The sequence below is a fragment of the Monodelphis domestica genome, chromosome X (genome assembly GCF_027887165.1).
Source record: "Monodelphis domestica isolate mMonDom1 chromosome X, mMonDom1.pri, whole genome shotgun sequence".
Taxonomy (NCBI): domain Eukaryota; kingdom Metazoa; phylum Chordata; class Mammalia; order Didelphimorphia; family Didelphidae; genus Monodelphis; species Monodelphis domestica.
In genome coordinates this window covers 63,942,918-63,959,501 of record NC_077235.1, presented here as the reverse complement: position 1 = coordinate 63,959,501, position 16,584 = coordinate 63,942,918, and the positions used below count along the sequence as shown (strand labels likewise).

Here is a 16,584-nt window from a genome sequence, read left to right as displayed (position 1 = left end):
TCCAGGAGAAAAGATACACACACACACACACACACACACACACACACACACACAACTAGAGCTAAAAAAAGAGGTTAGTACTAAAAGAAATGGGGAAAGAAAAAAGGGGGTAAGTTTATATATCACAAAGAACCTCATGGAGGGAGGGGGGAGAACATCAATAAACTGAAAGGGTAAAAAGGTTGAAGATAGGAAATATTCAACTCTTATGTGCCTTGAAATTGATTCAAAGACTGAAGAACAATCAAATCCATTGGGGCAGAGAATGGATTTGCGCCCTGTATGGAAGTAGAAGGGTAACAAATGGACCAGAGGGGAGGGAAGCAGTACAAGGGAGGGAGAGGAAGGGAGGGTATTTTTAAAAGACTGTAAAGAAAATGAGGGGGGAATAAGAAGGGAGGTGGGTAGAAAGGGAAGTAAAATAAGGGTGGGAATTAGGGGGGCTGATTAAAAACAAAACATTGGTGTACAAGGAAATAGGAAAAGAAGAAAAGGCAGGATGGGAAGCAGAAATGAAAATGCTGTGAAATACACAGCTGATAATAATAACTCTGAATATGAATGGAATGAACTCACCAATAAAAAGCAAGCGAATAGCAGGGTGGATTAGAATCCCAAACCCAACCATATGCTGTCTACAAGTAACACACATGAGGAAGGTGTGAAAGCACATACTACACATAGGGTGAAAGTAAGAGGATGGAGCAAAATTTATTGGGCATCAACTAATAAAAAGAAGGCAGGAGTCACAATCATATCTGACAAAGCCAAAGTAAAAATAGAAATAGTTAAAAGAGATAGGGAAGGTAATTACATTCTGATAAAAGGCAGTATAGACAATGAGGAAATATCAGTACTCAACACGTATGCACCAAATGGCATAGCAACCAAATTTCTAAAGGAGAAACTAGGGGAGCTCAAGGATGAAATAGATAGAAAAACTACACTAGTGGGAGTCTTGAACCTTCCTCTATCAGAACTAGATAAATCAAACCAAAAAATAAATAAGAAAGAGGTAAGAGAAGTGAATGAAATCTTAGAAAAATTAGAGTGAGTAGATATGTGGAGAAAAATAAATAGGGACTAAAAGGAATACACCTTCTTTTCAGCAGCACATGGTACATTCACAAAGATTGACCATGTACTAGGGCATAAAAACATTGCAAACAAGGGCAAAAGAGCAGAAATAATAAATACAACCTTCTCAGATCACAATGCAATGAAAATAAAAATTAGTAAGGGTACATGGAGAGGCTAATCAAAAATTAATTAGAAATTAAACAATATTATACTCCAAAATCAGTTAATTAAAGAAAAAAAATCATAGAAACAATTAATAACTTCTTTTAATAAAATGACAATGATGAGACATCCTTTCAAAATCAATGGGATGCAGCCAAAGCAATTCTCAGAGGGGAATTTATAGCCTTAAGTTCATATATTAAGAAACTAGAGAGGGCAGAGGTCAATGAATTGGGCATGCAAATTAAAAACCTATAAAGTGAACAAATTAAAAATCCTCAGATGAAGACTAAATTAGAGATCCTAAAAGTTGAAGGAGAAATTAATAAAATTGAAAGTCAAAGAACTATTGATTTAATAAATAAGACTAGAAGCTGGTACTTTGAAAAAACAAATACAATAGACAAAGTACTGGTCAATCTAATTTTAAAAAGGAAAGAAGAAAACCAAAGTGATGTTATCCAAGATGAAAAGTGAGGCCTCACCTCTACTGAAGAGGAAAGTAAGGCAATCATTAAAAATTATTATGCCCAATTACATGATGATGAATATGGCAATATAGGTGATATGGATGAATATATACAAAAATATAAATTGTCTAGTCTAACAGAGGAAGAAATAAACTACCTAAATAATCCCATACCAGAAAAAGAAATTGAACAAGCCATCAAAGAACTCCCTATGAAAAAAAATCCCCAGGTCCAGATGGATTCACAAATGAATTCTATCAAACATTCAAAGAACAACTAATCCAAATACTATAGAAACTATTTGACAGACTACGCAAAAAAGGAGTTCTCCAAATTCCTTCTATGACACAAATATGGTACTAATTCCAAAGCCAGGCAGGTCAAAAACAGAGAAGGAAAACTATATACCAATCTCCTTAATGAACACAGATGTAAAAATCTTAAATAGGATACTAGTAAAAAGACTCCAGCAAGTCATCACAAGGATTATTCACTATGATCAGGTAGGATTCATACCAGGAATGGAAAGATGGTTCAACATTAGGAAAACCATTCACATAATTGACCATACTAACAAGCAAACCAACAAAAATCACATGATTATCTCAATAGAAGCAGAAAAAGCCTTTGACAAAATATAACACCCATTCCTATTGAAAACATTAGAAAGTATAGGAATAGAAGAGACTTTCCAAAAAATAATAAACAGTACACATCTACAACCATCAGCTATCATCATATGCAATGGGGACAAACTAGAAGCCTTCCCATTAAGATCAGGAGTGAAACAAGGACACCCATTATCACTTCTATTATTTAATATTGTACTAGAAACACTAGCTGTAGCAATTAAGAGTAGAAAAAGAAATTGAAGGTATTAAAATAGGCAATGAGGAGAACAAGCTATCTCTCTTTGCAGATGATATGATTGTCTACTTAAAGAGTCTGAGAGAATCAACCAAAAAACTTGTCAAAATAATCAACAACTTTAGCAAAGTTGCAGGATACAAAATAAACCCACATAAGTCATCAGTATTTCTATATATCTCCAACACAGCTCAGCAGCAAAAATTAGAAAGATAAATTTTATTTAAAATCACCCTAGACAATATAAAATACTTAGGAATTTATCTGTCAAGACAAACACGGGAAATATATGAACACAACTACAAACTACAAACAATTAAAACTAGATCTAAACATTTGGAAAAACATTGACTGCTCATGGGTAGGATGAGCTAACATAATAAAAAGGACAATCCTACCCAAATTAATTTACTTATTTAGTGCCATACCCATCGAACTAACAAAAAACTTTTACTGAATTAGAAAAAATCACAACAAAGTTCATTTGGAAGAACAAAAGATTAAGGATATCCAAGGAAATCATGGGAAAAAAATGTGAAGGAAGGTGGTCTAGAAATACCAGATCTTAAACTATACTATAAAGCAGTGGTCATCAAAAGAATTTGGTACTGGCTAAGAGACAGAAAGGAGGATTAGTGAGATAGACTTGAAGTAAGTGACCTCAGCAAGACAGTCTATGATAAGCCCAAAGATCCCAGCTTTTGGGACCAAAATCCACTATTTGATAAAAACTGCTGGGAAAATTGGAAGACAGTATGGGAGAAATTAGGTATGGATCAACCTCTCATACCCTCTACCAAGATAAACTCAGAATGGGTGAATGACTTGAACATATAAAAGGAAACTATAAGTAAACTAGGTGAACACAGAATAGTATACATGTCAGACCTTTGGGAAAGGAAAGATTTTAAAACCAAGCAATACTTAGAAAAAGTCACAAAATATAAAATCAATAATTTTGATTACATCAAATTAAAAAGGTTTTGTATAAACAAAACCAATGTAACCAAAATTAGATGGGAAGTAACAAATTGGGAAACAATCTTGATAACAAAACCTCTGACAAAGGTCTAATTACTCAAATTTACAAGGAGCTAAATCAATTGTACAAAAAATCAAGCCATCCTCCAATTGATAAATGGTCAAGGGACATGAATAGGCAATTTTTAGTTAAAGAAATCAAAATTATTAATAATCACCTGAAAAAGTGTTCTAAATCTCTTATAATCAGAGAGATGCAAATCAAAACAACTCTGAGGTATCACCTCATACCTAGCAGATTGGCTAACATGACAGCAATGGAAAGTAATGAATGATGGAGGGGATGTGGAAAATTTGGGACATTAATTCATTTCTGGTGGAGTTGTGAATTGATCCAACCACTCTTGAGGGCAATTTTGAACTATGCCACAAGGGTGATAAAGGACTGCCTGCCCTCTGATCCAGCCATAGCACTACTGGGTTTGTACCCCAAAGAGATAATAAGGAAAAATACATGTACAAGAATATTCATAGATGTGCTCTTTTTGGTGGCAAAAAATTGGAAAATGAAGGGATGCTCTTCAATTGGGGAATGGCTGAACAAATTGTGGTATATGTTGGTGATAGAATACTATTGTGCTCAAGGGAATAATAAAGTGGAAAAATTCCATGGGAACTGGAATGACGTCCAGGAATTGATGCAGAGCTAAAGGAGCAGAACCAGGAGAACATTGTACATGGAGACTGATACACTGTGGTACAATCAAATGTAATGTACTTCTCCATTAGTGGCAATGCAGTGATCCTCAAGAACCCAGAGGGGTTTATGAGAAAGAACACTATCCGCACTCAGAGGAAAAACAGCGGGAGTAGAGACACAGAAGAAAACCAACTACTTGACTACATGAGGGATATAATTGGGGATGTAGACTCTAAGAGATCACCCTAGTGCAAAGGTTTTGATCAAGGACACATGTAATACCCAGTGGAATTGCATGTGGGCTACAGGAAGGGTGGGGATAGGAGAGGAAAGGATAGAATATGATTCTTGTAACCAAGGAATAATGCTCTAAATTGACTAAATAAAAAAATAAATGAATAAAAGAATATCTATCTCATTATTCTTGTAATCTATACCTATGTTCGTTACTCTGAGCACATAAGGAAGGTATGATCTAAGATATCATATTTATAAAAATTTATAAAAACATACTTTCAGAGCTTAAACTCTTGTAACTTGGACATCACTTTAAAAAAGCTATACCCATTCAACATAAAGCATAAGTTAGTTTCCAATTAGTATAAATAATGAATTCTGTGTGGTAAACACCTGTTTTTAAATTCATGTTATTCAAAGTGACAAGTACATAAAATATGGCTAATGGTCCAGTCCAGTGGAAATATACAAGGTAGATCTAAACAATGTAGTAATTCCTGGGATTCCTGCTAATCAAGACCTAGCTATAGTTTGAACACTTCAAACACACTTGAGGTAACAGGACACTATTTTATATGGCAAATAAGATCTGAATCACTGAGGGCAGAACTTGCCCTATGAACTGCATCTCATGTAGTTTGAGTGGCTTTATAGAGAACGTTTACACATTCTCACTTGGTCTCCCTTGTCATCATTTGCATACACACACAAGACGGATGGCTCTTGTGCAGTGGAGTCTCTGGACATGAATGTGATTTTTAGTGTGTAAAGTTAACAGGTTCACATGGGGAATCAAATCCACGACACAGACTTCATTATCAGCACCCTCTAATCAACCAAGCTAACCAGCTTGGACAAGCAGAAAATCACTCTAGGACAAGTAAATTAAAATCACATACTGAACCTACCCTTGACTATGGAAGAAATGAGTAGAACTAACATGGCTTTCCTAGCATCCAGAAACAAGAAACTAAAGAGATAAATCAGTTGTGCCTCCAGTTAGACACCAGTGTAATCAATGCTTTTTATTGAATTTATTTAGGTCCGACTCAATATTCAGCTCAAAGACTACATTCATTACCAACTGAAGGAAATGATTCTCAAAAGGAAATGCAATGAAAGCATTTGATGAAGTTTGGATCACTGTGGTCAAACAACAGAATATTATGGAACAGCCCATGGTCACCCAATGACAATGGCTAGTTGTCTATATTCAAATCCTCTGGCGTGAATGAGATATTTGGTTCCCCTTGAAAATGATAGAAGTTAATGAAAAATCAAAATTTTTGTCCCAATAAGAAAGATGTTAATATAATGAGGAATGATAAGGATTTATAATAGGCATTCATTTGAACCTTCGGCAAAGGCTTTATTTGAAATCTATTTGAAGAAGCAAAAGGGTTTGCTCTGTAAGATACTACTGGACTTTGGTATGAGTATTTGCATGTAAGAAAAACGTGGCTTGGAATATCCCTAATAAGCATTCTGAATTTGGTTTAAAAAAAAAACCCTGAATATTAGCAAAGGTTCTCTAAAATTGTTAGGTGATTAAGGGCTAAAACTAATTAAGAGTAACACTGTCCAGCTCATCTGAACCCAATGCAAAATGATCAGCACAGAATCTAAGTAATATGGAGAAACATCTAGTCTTAATACTTAACAGAGAAATATGCAAAGCAGCTAATAGCAGGATTAGTGGGTTGTTCTGGAACTACGAAATTCCTTACATGGATATTGAACATAAACCACTCAATAGACTCAGTCCTGTGATTTCCGGGGGTAACAGGATTATTCAGTGAGAGTCTAGCCCTTATGAACGCTGCCTGATGTAACTGTCACGTGGACTTGAGAGCATGAGCAGGTATTCAATGACTATTTCTTCTGTTGACCATGTGAAGAAATGGCCTCTTGGATTGGCTTCTGTACTGGAATTAAGAATGCATATGAAAGACTGGGGCAGCTGGAGGCAGTGGTGGGGAGGAAGCAGATTTAAGTCTCTTTCCTGGCTGTCTGCATTTGTTCAAGTAAGGAAGGAGGGAATGCCATAAACCTCCCAGTGTGGAAAGAGAATGAATACCAGTGGCCTCGTTTCCCTATTTAAGTTGATGTAAAGCCACAAGCACTATGGTTTGGACATTGCCTACACCTCTATGGTTCCTATCTATGAAAAGGAATGTTGGAAATAGAACATACCTTGTAAACTTCAAAAAAGAAAGTGACCAGAGGTAAAGGAGCTGCTGTCCAGGGCACAGTCAAGCCTGGTCCATCTGCATAGTCATAAAGGGCAATTCAGACTCATGTTGGCAGTGAGTTGACCTCACAACCAAGATTTTAGGTTCTATGTGCAAGGGCGGGCCTCTGTCCATTAGTTATGTTACATTTCGAAGTGACTGACCTCTGACCTGCATAGAACAAATGCTTATGGAACAAACTGCTTTAATTTTGAGCCCACTCTCCCCAGGGATTGAGTTAGTATAGGGCAGTGATGGTAAAGCTTTTCGAGGGATGGGTGATATGAGAAATGTCCTCAGGTGAGGAGGAGGGGAGTAGCCCAGGACCACGTCCCTCTGGCTTTTGAGTAATGAATTCTAACAAACTCTGTGCAGAGAGGGCTCCAAGTGTCCACTCTGGCTTGTGTGCCATAGGTTTGCCAATGCGGGTATAGAGAAATGGGAAAGCATATATACCTTTGTTTTTACTGTCTTCCTGGTAAATATACCTTTGGAAAAACTAATTGATGTAAATTGTCTAAAAGATGCTAGGGTACCAGCTGTAACTTGAGACTAACATTGGGGAAAACCCACCAGAATGGTGGCTTGAGCTGATACCATTAGAGAAACATGACAATTGAATAATCATACCCTGGGCATACTAAGGAGGAAATATAGCCAGCCTCACTCCAGGAACCAGAGGAGAATGTGATTTGGGGAAAGGATCCCCAGGATAGACAAAGTCTACACTATTTAATACGAAGCAAAGTTGTGGTTCAGATTTAGGGCCCAACAGATATACTTCTGTGTCTGAAGCCTTCACTATTATAGCAATGAATCTGTTTACATTTCTTTGGGAGCAAAAGGAAAATTGACAATTTATTCAGGGTTCACTATTCACACTTGTAGGAGCTCCTTTTATGGATGGGCTGTACACAGTGAGGAACTACTCCGTATTCTACTGCAGCTATTTAGATCACCAGTAAAGACTGGGGATATTGTCTCGGAGGTTATTTGAATTGTCAGAAATAAAGGAGAATTGTTAAGAGAGCAAGTGTTTTGGTTCCCTGTATTAATTGTTCACATTCTATATTTTGGCTTTCCTTGGGGCAACATAGTAACTGGAAGTTCCCTGCTGACTTGAATCACAGCTCATATTCCCTCTCTGTGGCCAAGTTGAACCTTCCTTCCCAGAGTCAATGTTGGCTGTAATTTGGCTGGAACCTATTCCTACCTGTGACTTTGAGTTCAGTTGTGCGGCGGATCAGCTTTCCTTCATACTTGAGTTCACAAGTATAATTTCCTCCATCTTCTTCATGGACCTCCTGGATAAGAAGAGCATTGCCTTTCTGTATAATTATGCTCCTCCACATTTTGGGCTTGCATTCCTGCAGAGAAAACAGTTGCCAGTGAGGAGGGATTCAGGTCACCAAGTCCGACATCAGCAATTTGACAATTTTCTTTGTTTTTATGGCTATTTTTCTTGGCATTCAAAATATACATCTAAGACAGCTAGACAGCATAATAAACCAGTAGGCATTGTACATGACTCAGATAATATCCATGTTGCAGATAAAATACGATTTGAAGACCTTATCCTGAGAACAAGAGCCTTCTGGAAGGCAGGCTGCATAAACAAACAAGAGGAGGGCCAAGCAGGAGAGGTATGGCATAATCAATGGCTGAATATTCATGACCAGAATGTCCCAGTACTTTTGGTCTGGCACTGCTGCTTCCTAAGAGATTGGAAAGGGTGTTCGCTTAGACATGCACTTGATACTGGGGGAGGCACAGTCATCATTAAACATTCATGTAGACATTGAAGTTGGCAAAGTACTCTGCAATCATTTATTCATGGTCCATCCCAACAACTTTGTAAGGGAAACCATTGCCAAAAGTCCTCTTTCAGAAAGGTCCTAAAATCAGGCTCAGAGATTCTCATAGATTTGTTCTTTCCAGAGGCAGCTGGGTAAAGGAAGGAGACATATTGCTATTGTGTAAGCATCAAGACACAGGAGGTCAGTAACATGAATGGAAGGGGACTAAGCTTCTGGAGTCACACGGCCAATTTCTCTGAGAGGCAGAAAGAATCTTGTTACCGAGTTAAAATAGCTCAAATCCTTGAAAGGACAGAATGCTGAGCCATTTTCTTATTATTTAGCACCTAACCAGAGGAGAAAGATGATGAGATGTAGTCTGCTAGGCCTGGAAATTTGGCTCAATTACTTGGGCTCTTGGAACTTTGCCCACCTGCCCTCTAAGAGGCTATCCACAATGTATTTACAGTTTTTGACTATTCATATGGCTTCATCACTACACAAGTACCATCAAAGAACAATCCATCATGGTCAGTGAGTGCTGAATGATGGAGGACAGTGAAAAGGAAGACTTAAGACACATTAATTATTCACTGCAGTATAAGGAAAAGTTCTTGAGCAATGAATATAAACCTTTAGCCTGGCTCCACATCCCTCTAGTTTTCTAATAACAAAACTCTGTGCTGGGATGACAGTGGGCATGCCCACAGAGAGGGCTCTGAGTTCTCCCTCTGTCACATGTGCCATAGGTTTGTCACCACAGGCCTAGAGAGAAGCCCTTGAATAGGGGTGGTATTCACTTTCTCCACCCCCCCCCCCATTATTTTGCAGAGCCCATTCCATATTTATATCTCCAAGCACTAAAATAGTGCCACAATTGCCATGGGATAGGGGGCTATGGAGCTGGCCATGAAGCCAGAAAAACCTGAGTTCACATCTTCCCTCTGAAACATACTAGCTGTGTGACTCTCAGCAAGTCTCTGAGATTAGAAGTTGGAGAGAAGGTGATGTCTTGTGTAGGCAGAGGGACTTTCCTCCACTGGGAGCTCCCTATGCTGGTGAAATCACAGGTTCAGTCCCTAACTGTAGGGACTGGCCTCTGAGTGTGTGGATACCAATGTGCCCTAAGAGACTGAGTTGCTCTATTGATGTCTTCTTTCACTGTAACACAATTTGTGCTTTTACAATGGCAAGGGTTTTGACAATGAAAATGGCACTTGGGTTTATGAGGATAATATTTAAGACTGATACTTCCTTTATGTCTGGGACAACAACTGGCCTACAACATTAGGGAGTAAATAAAAGTTATTCCACCCAGGATTTCTAACAAAACCCCTCCCTGCCCAAGGTGCTGGGTGGTGGGATATGTTTAGAAAATCAGTGAGGAGTCTATCTGAAATGATAGTAGGTACTATGTGTCTTGTGGGACTGGGCACTCTTAAGACTTCCACTGAGTAGAGACGGGAGGTCCTAGGTTCAAATCTAGCCTCAGACACTTCCCAGCTGGGTGACCCTGGGCAAGTCCCTTGACCCCCATTGCCTAGCCCTTACCACTCTTCTGCCTTGGAGCCAATACACAGTATTGACTCCAAGACGGAAGGTAAGGGTTTTAAAAAAAAAAGACTTCCACTGAGCTGAACCTTGAGCTATATGGTGGCTGGGGAGGAGGAAAGGAAGGATAGATCCAGTTGCAGAGATACATACCCTCCCCTTCTGAACTGCCCCCTCCACACCCATCTGACTGGAAAAGTCACTGTGTGATAACAATCCCCAAATATGCTCACTCCTAGCTCCTGACTGATCATCTCCAATTTCCAAAGAAACATTATGATGGTCATTAAACTAAAATATGGCACCCTTGGATATTTGGGGGATGGGAGGAAAATGAAAATCAAACTCCTTTAGAAAATGGGCCAAATCTGACCTCAGCCACTTCCTAGCTGTGTGACCCTGGGCAAGTCACTTGACCCCCATTGCCTAGCCCTTACCACTCTTCTGCCTTGGAGCCAATACACAGTATTGACTCCAAGACGGAAGGTAAGGGTTTATTTAAAAAAAAGAAAAGAAAATGGGCCAAAGACTGGGAGGTAGGGTAGATCCTATGAAAAATAAATAGGGAGTTTCTCCTTCTGGTCTCTTTTATCTCCCTCAGTCCCTTTGGTCTGGTCCATCAAGCCACTTAACACTGCTCAACAAGCCTGCATCAGGATATTTTGTTTGGATTTCTGCTCCATGGTCCAGGGAAGATGCTGACAAATTCTGGAGAAGGTACACAGCAGGGTGACCAGGGTGATGAGAGATTTTGAATAAGGAATGTTTAGAGCAGAGGTGAATGTGGAGTGATGTGTACATGTATGTGTATGTGCGTTTGTGTGTGTGTGTGTGAGAGAGAGAGAGAGAGGCAGAGACAGAGAGAGAGAGAGAGAGAGAGAGAGAGAGAGAGAGAGAGAGAGAGAGAGAGAGAGAGAGAGAGAGAGAGAGAGAGAGAGAGAGAGTGAAAACATAAATGGGTAAGTCAGGGAACAGGGGGATCCTATCACTATTACCAGGTATCTGAAGAGTTATTATGTTAACAATAGAAATCACACGTGTACTGGGTGAGCAAAACTAGAAGCAAAGCTAGGAGCATTGCCTGGGAATTGAAGTGAGGCAGATTTTGGCTTCATATCAAGAACTTCCTAACAATTAGAGAGCCCAACAAGGGAATTGGTTGCTTCTTGCACTAGTGAATTGCTTATCACTAGAATCTTTGAGAAGAGACTGGCTTACCGTTTGTTGGGGGTGCTGCAGAGGTTGGACTCAGTTATACCTAAGCTCTCTTTCTGTTAAAAAAAAATCCCGTGATTGTTAATGGGGTTAGGGATCGGGATAGGTAATAGAACTTTGATTTCACTGATATAGTTAAGTCAGTCCACTTAACAATGCAGGCAGGCACATTCTCTGAAACCAAAAGACTTTCCTAGACTACTGAGAGGGTAAGCTATTTACTCAGGGTCACACAGCCAGTACATGTCAGAGGCAGAAAATGAACTCAAGTTTTCTCCAAGACTAGCTCTCTATCATGATTGTAAACCAGGACATCCTCTGTCATCTTAATTAGTTCCTTCCAATATCTTCATGAGCTAAGTAGAGATGACATTATTCTCTCAATGTAATCATAGAGGAAACTGAGGCACAATTTTCAGACAAATAACTAAGACAAGCTAGCTATTTATTTAATGGCCGAAACAAGGAGTCCCATGACCTGCTTCCTAGTTCAGTGTTCTCCTTGGGAGACTAGCCATATCCTCCTGTTGTGAGTCAAAGCTGTCCTACAACATGAGCAGTGGAAAGGATGTCCCTTGCAGTGAGTCTTGGCCTGTCCACTAGCATCAAGGTACTTAACCTCCACAGAGGTTAGAACCGGAACTGGTCCAGTCCACTGTTAAGCAGCTGGTTATCTATGATTCTAGAGGTTACTGTTTACATCTACTCAATGCTACAGATTTAGGTTGGGCCTAAATGTAGGTTTCATTAACAAGGTCACATATGATTAGGGACACTCTAGAGGTGCCCCTCGCTCACTCGCTGATTCTGGCATGCACTGACTCTCACTCTGACTCCATAAATGGGGTGGGGAAGGATAGGTCAGCTTGTGTTTTGGTGGGAACTTTTTCACCCCCTTATAGTGTGGAAATGCCCAAATCCCACGTACCTTCAATGCTGCACCCTACTGTAGAGTCCCTTTGTTCTTATGAATTTGATTTTTTTGATCTTTTGAGGTGGTCTATATCGGTGGGTGCTAAGGAGAGGATGAGTCTTGTGTTTAGATTGCTGCTATGCTTACCCAGAAATCTGTTTGACTTGTAACATGAGAATGAGGTAAAGCAGATAGAAAGAGAACAAGGTAAGTACAGCTTTATGAAAGAAAAGTAGAACAGAATATCCAGGAGGACGGTGGCCAAACCTACAGAGGTCAACATGGATGACCACTAGAGAAAGGTTATTGAATTGAGCAGTTAAGAAATAGCTGGTAACTTTTTGAGAAAGCAGCTTGAATGGAGAGGTAGAGCCAGAAGACAGACTGCAAAGGCTTCTGGAAGTGCGTAAGATGGAAGAAACTAGAGGCTATAAAGGAATGTAGAAAATGTTTCTAGTTACTTTAATGGCTACTCTGTTAGGATTAATGCCTCCACAAATAACCTTCTAACTGTTTAAAGCCTTTGCCATAGTTTTAATTCACTATCTTTTTTATCATACACATTGACTACTGTAAATTATTTTTCAAGGTATATTTAGAGTTGATAAATGGAAAATCTTCCTGTTAATTAGAGTTGCACAAAAGTGGAGTGGGCCTTTTAGGTTTTCGCTGGTTACACATCATTGGAAGCCTTCGAGAAGGCTGGAGGGTCACTTTTTAAATGTGGTCAAGGGGGCTGAACTAAATGACCAGTATGGTCCTTTCCAGGTCAAAATTTCAATGAATCCTTGTGACTAAGTGACTACTACATCTCTGGTTTCTTGGGGAAGGGGCTGACATATTCATAATCACATACTTCCTCCTCTGCTCATGACACACCTGGAGCCATCACTACTAGTTGGAACAAAGTGAAGAAATATGGATTATCGTGTTGTCCTCTACTCATTCAAACAAAGAGGAGGTATTAACCATGACATTACTATGGAAAACAGCTAGCTGAGGACACCTTGTGATGGACTATAGCCAATGCCTCTTCCTCTTCTTCATTCCTTCCAGAGAAACCACTCTTCTCTATAGTAAGTATACAAATTCTTCTGGATATAAGAATATTATTTAGCAAAGTCCAAATACAGCCATTTTGTTCCAGAATTAATAATTCCAAGTCCTTTGATCTTTCCTCACATGACCAAAATTCTGCTTTGGTCAACTGAGCTACCCATTGAACAATATGTTTTTTTTCCTGAAAAATGACTGTTAGAAAGATATTCAGAGTGATCCCTGCCAGCCTTTGGGCTAAGAATATGAGACTGATTCCAATTTAAATACTACCTACTATGTACAGGAACATGTGCTGGGCATTGAGTGGGATACAAAGATAAAAATGATAGTAGCTAATGATAATCACTAACATTTCCATAGTACATTAATGTATGCAAAACACTGTACACAGTACTTAATTTGATCTTCCCAATGTATTTCAAGAGTCTTTGTGTAATTTTAAGCTTTAATAATTTCAGAAATATAAATACTACAAGTTTACAGAAACATTTGGAAGATTACTTACATTTTAATAGAAATCATATTTCTTATTGAAAAATAATTTGATAATCAACTTGTGTTAAATATCACTTTGGTTAATTTTTGAACTTTTTAAAAAACTTTCAATTGTTGCTCTGTAATTGAATAGACTCTATTTGTAATCTCAGCCTTAGATAATGTAAAGAACAAGGTTTTGATGTAAAAAAAAATCACAGTTTTGACGTGATCCCACAAGAAAAAGTCTAGTGGAAGTAGATCAGGTAATCAAGGTGGTCAAATGAGAGCCCCCCTACTGATCTACCAGTCATACATGCGATGAATGTATGAACAAGACACAGGGTACCTTGTCTGATTAAAATTAAAAGACAAAATATTGCATACTCTTCATAAAATGAAATGAGTATAAAAATAAATTGAAATAATTAAGCTTTTAAATGATATTTTTGTAAGTTTGTAGGATTTATAATTCTTCAGTGATCAGAGCTTGAAATTGCTCAAAAACTTTAGGGACATCCAGGATAACTTCCTTCTCTCTTCCACCTACTCCAGTTGAATGCAGGAACATAGAATTCTCTTGATCTTCCCTATGTCTCTCCCTTCCCTAGAGATGAGAAGCTTGGCCTGGCTCTTTTCCTATTCTTCCTTTTTCTGTATTTCTTCTTATGCTAGGAACCCAGAAGTCCATGTGTTCTCAGTCTCAGGCAGGTTCCACTGGGCTGAAGAAAAGTACTAATCTAATAACATCATCTCATTGGGGGTTTCTTGGCAAAGTGACTAGAGTTGTTCGCCATTCCCATCTCCAGCTCATTTTACAGAGGAAGAAACTGAGACAAAATGACTTGTCCAGCATTACACAGCTAGTAGGTGTCTATAATTGAAATTGAATTCAGGAAGGCTCATCTTCCCAACTCCAGGCTCAGTACTCTGTCCACTGTGCTACCTAGCTGCTCCCTTTTACATATATTTACATATATCTCCATTTTTCAGAAAGTCAGACTGAGATGGAGACTATTAATATGAATGGAAAAGAATTAGGCATAATCATTTAGGATCTAAAAGGCTAATAGGGAGATGAAGGCAAATGCATAAATAAGGACAATACATACAAGATGTTAACATAATGCAGCACAAATTACATCTTGTCTTATTTAATCCTCACAACAGTCAGGTAGGTGCTATTTACTGTCCCTTAGAAATGAAGAAAGTGAGACTGAGAAGGGAATGGCAGAAGGACAGACCGAGTATTAAGTGGCTGAATGAGACCCATTCTTCCTATACCAAAGCTTCTCCATTCATTTTCCTGCCAAGAAAAAGAAACCCAAGGCTAGAAACCTGCAAGCCACTTAAGAGAGAGTCCTGAAATACGGTTCGATTTCCATTTGAAGGGAACAACCACAGTTACTCATTTTTTCCTAGTGACCATCCAGGGAAGTAAATAGTTTATGAAATGATGTACCCATTTTTCAGAGGAGGAAACAGGCTCGGAGAGATAAAGAAACTTGCTCAATTTCCCAGAGATTGTAAGGAAAAGAGCTGCAATTTGAACCCTACACCTATGAATTCATTGCTTTTTAGATGTGCTCTACCATGCTGTGACTCAAAGATCCCAATTCTTAAATAGATGAATAGCTATGTCTCACTGGTAGAGCATTTCTACTTTGTGTAGCCAGAAGATCTTACTACACCACATTTTCCTTGTGAAAAAATCCAGATGAAGTGTAGCAAAAATGAAATATTTTCCCTGCAAATAGCAAGTTTACCTGGAATACTGGTTTTTCAGAAACGACTTTTCCTCCTCTATTGTGTATATGAGTCTGGCCATATCCATACCACTCCTTGTTCCAAAGGGAATGGTGTACTACTGGATAAAGTTGACTGAGAGTCACCAAATGCAGAAATTAATGGATAAAAAAAGTATGTCAAGACAAGGGAGAGAATAGCACACTCATTGGCCACATATGGTAGGATTTCTGAACTGAGCCTGGGATACCAGATGACTTCTTTACCAGAATCAGATGGCCCTGGCACTTTGCCAACAGCTCCTTGGCTGAGGAGAGAAGAAGGAGGATCTGCCTGAATTTCCATTCATGCTTGCATTTCCTCTGATGGCTTCCTCATTTCTTTTGCCTAATACACAATTATTTTACTTGTCATTATGGGATTCTTTCCTTTTCTAATTACCAGCAAATGGTGGACCCTATCCACGAGGGAAAAGCTGATCTTTCTCTGGTATCTCTTCCACCTGGTTAAATGTTTTGCTGACCTTCAGGATGCCCTCTGGGAACTTGAACCCCTTGGTAGATCATTGTCTAAGAAGGGATCAGGCTGATCTGTGAATATGTCTAGCATAGGACTATTCTTCCACAGAGAGGCACCATGAAAATGTGGAAAGAATGTTGGTTTTGGAACTAGAGGATCTGGGTTCAGTTCCTGCCTTTGTCCCATACTGTCTATGTGACCCTAGACATGTCACTTAGGCCTTCAAAACTCGAGATAACTCTCTTAGAACAGGAATTGAAGAGAAAATGCTGTCTTGCACTGGAGAACTTATACCAATGAAATCATAGGTCTCTATCCCTGTGACCTTGGCCAAGGTCCTTTGCCTCTCTAATCCTCAATTTCCCCACTTATAAAATGAAAGGCTCAGCTTGCTGGCCACTGAGGTACAGTTTACTTATAGATCTATGAACCTATGAAGTCATTTGATCTCCCTAGGACTCAGTTTCACCTTCTGTAAAATGAAGTGACTGATGTATATGACCTTTGAAGTTCTGTCAAGATCTATGACCACATGTGCAGTTTTTGGTAAAGTCTCCAGAGACCTTTGTTTCCTCTTCTGTAA

At 38.9% G+C, this 16,584-nt stretch overlaps 1 protein-coding gene across 1 annotated transcript in view; it reads right to left on the bottom strand.

Annotated features, from left to right (window-relative positions):
• IL1RAPL2 (interleukin 1 receptor accessory protein like 2) overlaps positions 1–16,584 on the bottom strand; it is a 583,567-nt gene that overhangs the window by 409,473 nt on the left and 157,510 nt on the right. The window contains exon 4 of the mRNA XM_056809854.1: positions 7,942–8,095. Within this exon, the coding sequence (XP_056665832.1) occupies positions 7,942–8,095 (154 nt within the window). The remainder of the gene's footprint in view (positions 1–7,941; positions 8,096–16,584) is intronic.